Below are 8,314 nucleotides of genomic sequence, written 5' to 3' on the forward strand. Positions count from 1 at the left end.
TACAGCTATAAAGCTATAATCCTGCTTATTAGGATTAAAAGTTATTAGCTACTACGACAATCAACATGATTATGAAATAACTCAAATAAGTAGTGATGTGAACAAGACTCCTGACTTCTGCCACAGTGATCTTTATGAAAGGCAATAATAATAGGACTAATAGGTTAAAATCCATGAAACACCGTTGCCGTATATGAAGGCATGATTCAAATGCATACTAACGGTTCCTTAGTCCACACGTCTACTTAAAGCAACAAAATGTCTTCATGTTAGTGGATTCGTAGGCACTAAGGCACAGAGGCTGTAAAGTAAGGCCAACTTTAAAACAATCACAACTTTTGAACTATTTAGAGTTAAGGGCCATAAATGGTTTCTCCAACTCTGAAGTCCAATTTCTTCGTTTAAGGGCACTTTCCCTAATTTTCGTAAGTCTTAGACTAGTTCTTTTTATGATTCTATTTTGATAGGAGACGTGAAAATTCAGAGCTGCCATTAGATCACGCAGTTTCTTAATTCTCGGATTTCTGTTCCTTTTTAACAACCTTAACGTGCGTCGTGCGATATTTGGGGGATACCTTCCAAATGTAGAAGCACCCCCAAATAAAGGCATTTTGTAAATTAATGCATATAATATATCACTCCCTAATAATGTGTGTAAACACTGAAGGTCCTTGACCGGTGTTCTGTTTTTACCTTTTACCAAGTTAACTTATGGTTTGTGTTCCCGGAACATGTAGAGGTCTCTAAACCCAAATGACATTCATTACTATTTTTAACAATCTACTAGTGTTCTTACGGCTCAAAATTTATCATTAACTCATTACTATTAATGTAATGTAACAAGTCACCCGTTTACTTGGTGGCCAAACAATACTGATTGACTTAAATGTAAGCTGATGAGACAGTGGAAAAATAAAGGGAAATGTGTTCATTACTGGGAGAGGCCTAAATAAAAATAACATTATATCTGCTATTATTATCTCATCATAGTGACACTACACTAGGCTGGTCGTAATAAACACATATATCTAATTGGTTATTTTCTTTAAACGCACGGAATTTCTATCTAAAACACTATATGGGATGATGACATGTTACATTCATCAGAAAAAGTCTAGTCAACATGCAGATATATAGCCCACCCTCACAATCTAGCACATAGGTGGTGTTATCAATGAAAACCTAGTAAGGATGCGATATGCTAAAAGAAATCATACAAGGAGTACCTGATAACCAGTAATTTTTTACTTCAGCAAAATGTTATGCTAAATATCTATTTGAATCAGTTTTGGAAATAGCATCAGTTGTATGCTGGCCAGATGATGAGATGGTAAGATTGAGAAGTGGTTGCACAGCTACAGATGCTGCTACCGGTCAAGGTTAGACTAAAGGGCAAGCTAGTTTCTGTAAATGGTCAGGTTGTGCTGCCTAGCACACAGCTTATAGACGATGATTTTATTCAAGTTGAGTTAGACAGATTTACGTGGCAAATCCAACCAACTTGGTTCAATCCAAGTATGAGCAGAAAGATGTCTGATTGGGAAGGCATCCCCTAATTTTTCTTGGATGCTTGTACCATTAAATGTGTGAAACGTGCATGTTTAGAGTGAAAAAAAACTATCTTCTTGTTTCTAGAACTTGGCTGTGCAAGGAAGATCTTGTTCTCCATTTCTGGCATTTTAACTTCAATGCAGAGACATGTTGTATCACAAATATAAATCATGTGCTTTCCTACACCATTTACTTTTTCCCATTCTTGTGTAGATTCGTTCAGCTTGAATACCTCAATGGATTCTCCAAGCCCGCCCATAACAACTAGTAAAAGACGCTGGTCACATGTCACCAAAAAATATTGTGCCTCAGAGCAGCTACAACTTCTTGGGGCTTGGGCTTTAAAAACTTCGATAGAGACATTATCTTTACCCAAATCTCTGAAAACCATGAGTTCGCCCGTCTTGTGCAATGCATAAAGACCTTCACCATGAAATTTTGGAAAACAAATCGGATATTCCCTTGGATTTATACATAGATCAAACTCCAGCCAGGTTGTTTCTCGGGCTACATAAAGAATGAGAACTCTCAACCATGTAAATCCAACAACCATACATTCTGGTGAAGCAGGCGGGGCAGAAAACCATAAGGAATATATAATAAAAGGTGCTTCTGGAAGCTCGCGGAGATCATTTGTGAAGGGATTAAAAAACACTGGGCAGTATTCACTGGTCTTAAATAGCAGCCAACCAAACCTGGAACAACATATTGTTCCATTAGCAATCGTTAACTGTGAACATCGCATAAAGTAGTTGTCACCCAAGATTGGATCTGTGAAAGTGATAATGCCTTGAGTTCGGTCTACAACCATCAACCAAGGTGAAACTAGTGAATAATCCTGTAATCTCATTAACGATGTATGGTTGCGCCATTGTATTAGACGTGCTGCTAGATGACAACGTTTGCATGTAGCACGAAAGTTTATGTATTCCACGCCAACACAAAACTTCATCATCATCTCCAGAACATCAAATGGAATATCAAGCAAGCGAGATTCACCAACTTCAACCTCATTGTCTGATATTAAGTTAATAACCATCTCATCCTCTTCTAGTTTAGAATCAACTATGAATTCAGCTTCTCTACGGTCATCTTCTAACCTATGCAAATGATAATTTTAAGAAACATTTTTCCTCTAATAAAATACATGATATGAAAATATATAGAAACATAAGAAAAGACAGAAGCAATACCAGCATGCCCACATTGACATGTGGCTTTTTGGCAGCACTGAGGAAGGCATGGGAGATCGAACAATGGTATTATTGGTGAGGCGATACGAATATATTACTTTGTCCATTTTGTCAAGAATGTGTATATACCCACCTAACTCCGAGGCAATTGCAGGGTTGTAATATTCCAAGTTATCACGAACAAGATCCACAACAATTATGGTGTCGTTAAAGCCTTGCACTTCTTCCCACAGATCTTCAATAATGGCCAAGTCATGAAGGTAGTCATCAAGTACTTGATAAAATTCTTCACTTTCAAGACCAGACATGTCCCAGTTTTTGAGGCATTCCAATTCTTTCCAATTTATGCTAGCCATGTCTAATTTAAACAGAGACACATCACCAGGTATTCTGTCAGTTTTCGTACGAAAACCAACTACAATGAGGAACAACTCTGTACAAGTTCCTGTGAGAAAAAAAAGCTGTTTGGGACAACGATAGGAATTCAGATGACAGGCTTCCCCAACTGCTATTAGTTGTATCACAACCGTTCCATCCTTGACTACAATTTCAACCCGTATGACACATGGACCAACATTACTGTGACTACACAAAGCATATAATTGACCATTCCAGGTTATGTAATAATTGACCATTCCAGGTTACTCTCTTGAGTTGGTAATCATATGACCTCTCGGTCCATCTTTTGGTAAGCATTTTTGTGAGGCTTTTCTTTCTTTTAGGGGATACATGACAAAAAACAAAGGTACGCTTATTGGAATTCATTAAGAGGAGAACTGAAGAGGGATTAGATGGAGGAGCAGACAAACAACATTCACGGATAGAATCATAATCTCCGTCCTTCAAAAACAAAGGAGGGAGGATGATGGTGTTAGAATCGGACAAGGGGTTCCAAAGAGACCAAATATTGTTCTGTGGATGGTTTGAGAGAATGATCCACCCATGGAAACAACCTCGGACACGATTTCCGGACAATGGAGAGATTCGACACTGATATTTAAACATCGGGTTGTGAAGGGTGGAGAAAAACTGGTGAGTAAGGTCTTCAAGGTCCTGAACAACAAACCACGGATATTTTGCAGATAGACGGGGTAATTTTTTATTATCATCATTACAAACCTCCTCATCATGCTTATTCGGCTGCATCGTCATCATTGAATCTAACATGTTTAAAAATACAACTATATAAATTGGGGCAGCAACAATATTAGCAATAACTACGATAATTTATCAACTTGGCAACTACACAAGATTCAACTTTTATCAAACAAGCAGAGCTAAAAAAAAAAGACTGTAACTTATTATCAAATAATAATATGAAAAATACAAGCAACTACAATAAAGACTCAATTCTTATCAAACAAGTAGAGCTAAAAACAAGACTGCAGTAATCTATCAAAAGTACTCAGACTTTTATCTAGAGAATACCAAATAACCATCACAAATTATATCAAATAAACGACTGAAACTAGTCAATTTTTATTTAAAAAATACATGGAATCAAATAATCAACTGCAAAAACCTCGAAATTTTATTAAATAAGAATCACCTTAAAAAAATACTCTAGATTGTTATTGAATAAGCAACTAAATTTAAAAGTAAGCTGCTAGTGGTTGTTATAAATTACAACATAAATTCATCGATACAAAAGTTTAAAAATCGAATTCGTAACTCAAAATTACATTCACGGTAGATAATTTATGTTTTATTGCTCATTAACATACGAATAATAGTATTTTAATTCGTAGAGTTTACCTGCAAATTCGGTATTGTGTGTTGAAAGAAGAAAGAGCAGCTGTTAAATTAATTCTGAAGAATAGTCGGGTTGGAATCGTAGGCAATGGATGTGAACGTTTGCTATAAGGATAATTATTACTATATGATTAGGTAATAGCAGAGTATCTATATCTATATCTATATTTGTAAAGCTTGGGGAATGTCCATGGCTGTATAGTGGAAAATACTCTAATGTTGATGAGCAATAAATGAATAAATACTATTGCTTAGACCCTGTGCGATGCCCGGACAATCCTAAATCATTTCAATGAATAATATAATTGAGTTGGACATAATAAAAATATTCTTATGAGTTGATTAATTTAAGAAAAAAAATACTAGATATACTTTGGGATTTATTAATGATACTCGAGGGCTTAAAACGCGTACATTGCACGCCGAAGAGAAATTATAAAATGGATTGCCCATAGTAGGCGCATAGATTATGTTGGTTACCTGGATGTGATAGGTATTATGAATTTTCTCCCACTTTGATATATAGACCCACGTGGATGTGCTATAACCTTAAATAATTTCTTTAACACCGGTTCAAGCATGCATGTAGCGAAGTAAATGTACTCCTATTACAACTAATGACCATTTTAAAAAAAATTAATGACTTAAAATGCATAGAAAAGTCTTATTTAGAACTAAAATAAACCATATATACCTCATAATTTTCATCACAAATTTAATAGGTTGTTCTTTGTTTAAGATTTGAAATTTGTTGATCATTCATTTTAACTCCAATAGCACTAGTGGCATCTACAATCCTAACTTGCACATTAAACCTACAAAAAAAAACAGAGATACAATTTTACCACACAACTTAATGATTATAGAGTTTTAATATGAAATATAAATATATACCTAGGATTGATGAGAACTCCTTCCTTGTTACATGAACAACAAATCCACATTTTGTTGTCCCTTAAAGCATCAATAATGTCGACTGCATCCATGTAGAGATCGGTCAACTTAACTTCTTGAGAACAGTTCACACATTCCATTGAATACCATAGTTGGTTGGTTGGAATAAAACCGATTGTTGCAACAACAACCACTTTATCAAACTGTCAAAATGAAAATGTTTATACATTAGAATGTTAAAAAGCTAGTTATAAATTCGAAAGAAAGTTATGTTAAAAAGTAATCTAATCAAAAAAGAAAAATTCACAAACAATGAATACTTACATGTTCGTCCATCAGGATCATCTCAATACTACCTATGTTACTAACATTTCCATATAGAGGTTGCTTCCATAGCCGCAAATTCTAACCGTTATCGTACATGGCTTATTATTTGGACGCAAATTTCTAATTGAAACATGGTTTAGTGAAGCCATGCTAAAATTGATTTGTTATGTGTTTACGTTTTGAAATGCCTTAAAACTGAATGGAAGTGACCTTATATAGACATAGACATGCAAGGAAGTAACCGCCACAAGCAATACACGAATGGTTACATATTCAAATTTTTGAAAATTTGAACTTCTTGAAAGCATAACTAATATGTTTTCGAAAATTTGAACTTCTTATAAAAGTAACTAATCCGTAGACCTTCCAAGGAGCAATATTGTAATGATTTTTGGGCTTTCTTGCATTTTTAAGTATGCCACATAGGCAATAACTAACAAACTTTGAAGTGAGATTTATATAATGTAGGGATAATATTAGGAATGAGTATAAATTTATGGTTAATTTCTTACTCAATATTTATATCGTATTAAAAAAAATTGAAATTAATAACCGAAAAATAAGAAATACCTCACTTAAATTCTCATATTCTGACACTGTTATGTATCGACGATGTTTGACAAAAGTCATTGGTGACGCATAAATATGTAGATTCAGAATTTTTGTTTTGCTTATATCACATGAAGTTACTTCTGTAGTTGCTTGATATCTACATGTATTTATAAATTAAGAGCTTTAATGCATAATTCATTCATGATATAAGAATTATCTTTTTTTTTTGGACACTTTCATATAATTTTAGGTCCCATGTATAATATCTCTTCACATATAAACAAATTTCATCAACTTTATCGTCCATTAGCAATCTTGTACCATATGCAACATCGGATATAATTATATTACCTACATACAATAGATTTACACGTGTAATTAAAACTATAAAAAACATTTAAGTTAAACTTACAAAATTATACATTTCGAATTTAGTAAAAATAATCTAAATATAATTAAAACTAATAGTTGTAATCTAAATACATTACCTCCACAATTTCGAGCTCTCACGAATTGTAATATCATAACCAATATAGATAATTCATAACATTGAACAGCCCGCATATATATATCCACATAATGATTATGTAAAATACATTCAATCTTCTTTCCACTAAAATAGTTAAAATATAAAGATATTAGTGAATACATAATAGTATGAAATCTAGATGATCAACTGATTATTATTAAGTATATATCGATGAATTTAATTGCATATACTAACCTCTTGTCTTGCAACACCAAACTCAGTCTCTTTAATTTTTTTTCATGCCATTTAAAACACAAAGTATCTCCAACATCTACAACTCTTCCAATTACATCTGATTGTACGTAACGTTTATAATAATATATAATTTATGATCATATCTTGCATATATATAAAATCAAAATATAGAAATAACTCACCACATAACTTTGAGTCCATATAATCCATCTCAGTTAACTCTTGAAAATCAGAAAAAGAAAATCCATATGATCGACCATCAAACTTATCTTATAACATAATGGATGTCATTTCATTCATTTGTATTCGTAAGTTTGAAACAAATACTTGAACTGCAAAAAAAGGTAATGGGTCCTCACCACGTAAAAATACTTGTATTGCAAAAAAAGCTTTCAAGAAGACAAAGTGTTTTTAAGTTAGTAATGGGATCATGTATTTACAGTTTTTGTTTGAAGTGAGCGGTATTTTTCAAAATTTAAAAGTTCATTTTTGAAACTGTATATACATGTACAGTTATACGTATTTGAATATGCTAGATTTTAGGTACCTAATGGGATCATGTACAGTTTTTGTTGCTAATGTGTTATTAAATAACTGTAAATCTATTACGTATACCCATTACATATTAAAATTTTTTAATATGCTAAATTTTAGGTCCATAAAAAGTGGGATAAATTTTATATATTACAACCCAATACATATACCCATTACATCTAGTAAATTTACTCACAAATTCTTGCTGTAAATCTATTACGTATCAAAGCCCAATAAATTAAAATTTACTGATTACAACATTGTTTACGAAATAAACGGCTATAACATAAGAACATACCTCATCACTTGAATCAACTTTTACAAATTTAGAAATAAATTTGTAGTTGTCTGATACATCCAAAACTTCATAATATATTTAGTACCCACTTTTTATGGACCTAAAATTTAGCATATTTTAAAAATTTAATTGTACATACCTACAGTTTTTTAGCTTCCCATTTGAATTTAAAAATAGCCGCCCATTGCTAAGTTTTAACCAAATGCCAAATAGATTCTTATATATACATAACAATTCATATAGCTAAGTATAAACTTCATACCACTGTTTATTCCACTCTTAACTAAACAATATTTTTCATCCATACATTCGTTCAACATGAATTCTTCTTTCAAATTATTTAATGAACTTCATCCAGATCATGATGATTTAAGTATCAAAGTAAGAATAGTCCGTAAATGGATCAGTAATGGATTTCTCACAAACAGTCTTCTTTGGTCCATTAAAAGCATTAGATGATCAAACTGCTTACTCTTTTTACTCTGTTTA

General features: G+C 32.8%; 1 protein-coding gene across 1 annotated transcript; it reads right to left on the reverse strand.

Annotated features, from left to right (window-relative positions):
• Nucleotides 1–1,079: 1,079 nt before the first annotated feature.
• Nucleotides 1,080–4,677, reverse strand: LOC122606305. The gene is made up of 3 exons (XM_043779263.1): nt 4,500–4,677; nt 2,745–3,904; nt 1,080–2,651 (listed from the first exon to the last, which is right to left on the reverse strand). The coding sequence occupies exons 2-3, from the start codon at nt 3,377–3,379 to the stop codon at nt 1,553–1,555; spliced, it is 1,734 nt and encodes a 577-aa protein (XP_043635198.1). The 5' UTR covers nt 3,380–3,904; nt 4,500–4,677; the 3' UTR covers nt 1,080–1,552.
• Between the last annotated feature and the right edge of the window lie 3,637 nt (nt 4,678–8,314).

The sequence above is a fragment of the Erigeron canadensis genome, chromosome 6 (genome assembly GCF_010389155.1).
Source record: "Erigeron canadensis isolate Cc75 chromosome 6, C_canadensis_v1, whole genome shotgun sequence".
In the NCBI taxonomy this organism is placed as follows: domain Eukaryota; kingdom Viridiplantae; phylum Streptophyta; class Magnoliopsida; order Asterales; family Asteraceae; genus Erigeron; species Erigeron canadensis.

What these genes read in the sequence shown, in the direction of transcription:
- LOC122606305 (XM_043779263.1), bottom strand. Translation starts at nt 3,379, where the DNA reads ATGGTCAATTATTACATAACCTGGAATGGTCAATTATATGCTTTGTGT. An exon ending in ATGTCAATGTGGGCATGCTG is followed by an intron (nt 2,652 to 2,744) that starts GTATTGCTTCTG and finishes TCATTTGCATAG; the next exon opens with GTTAGAAGATGACCGTAGAG.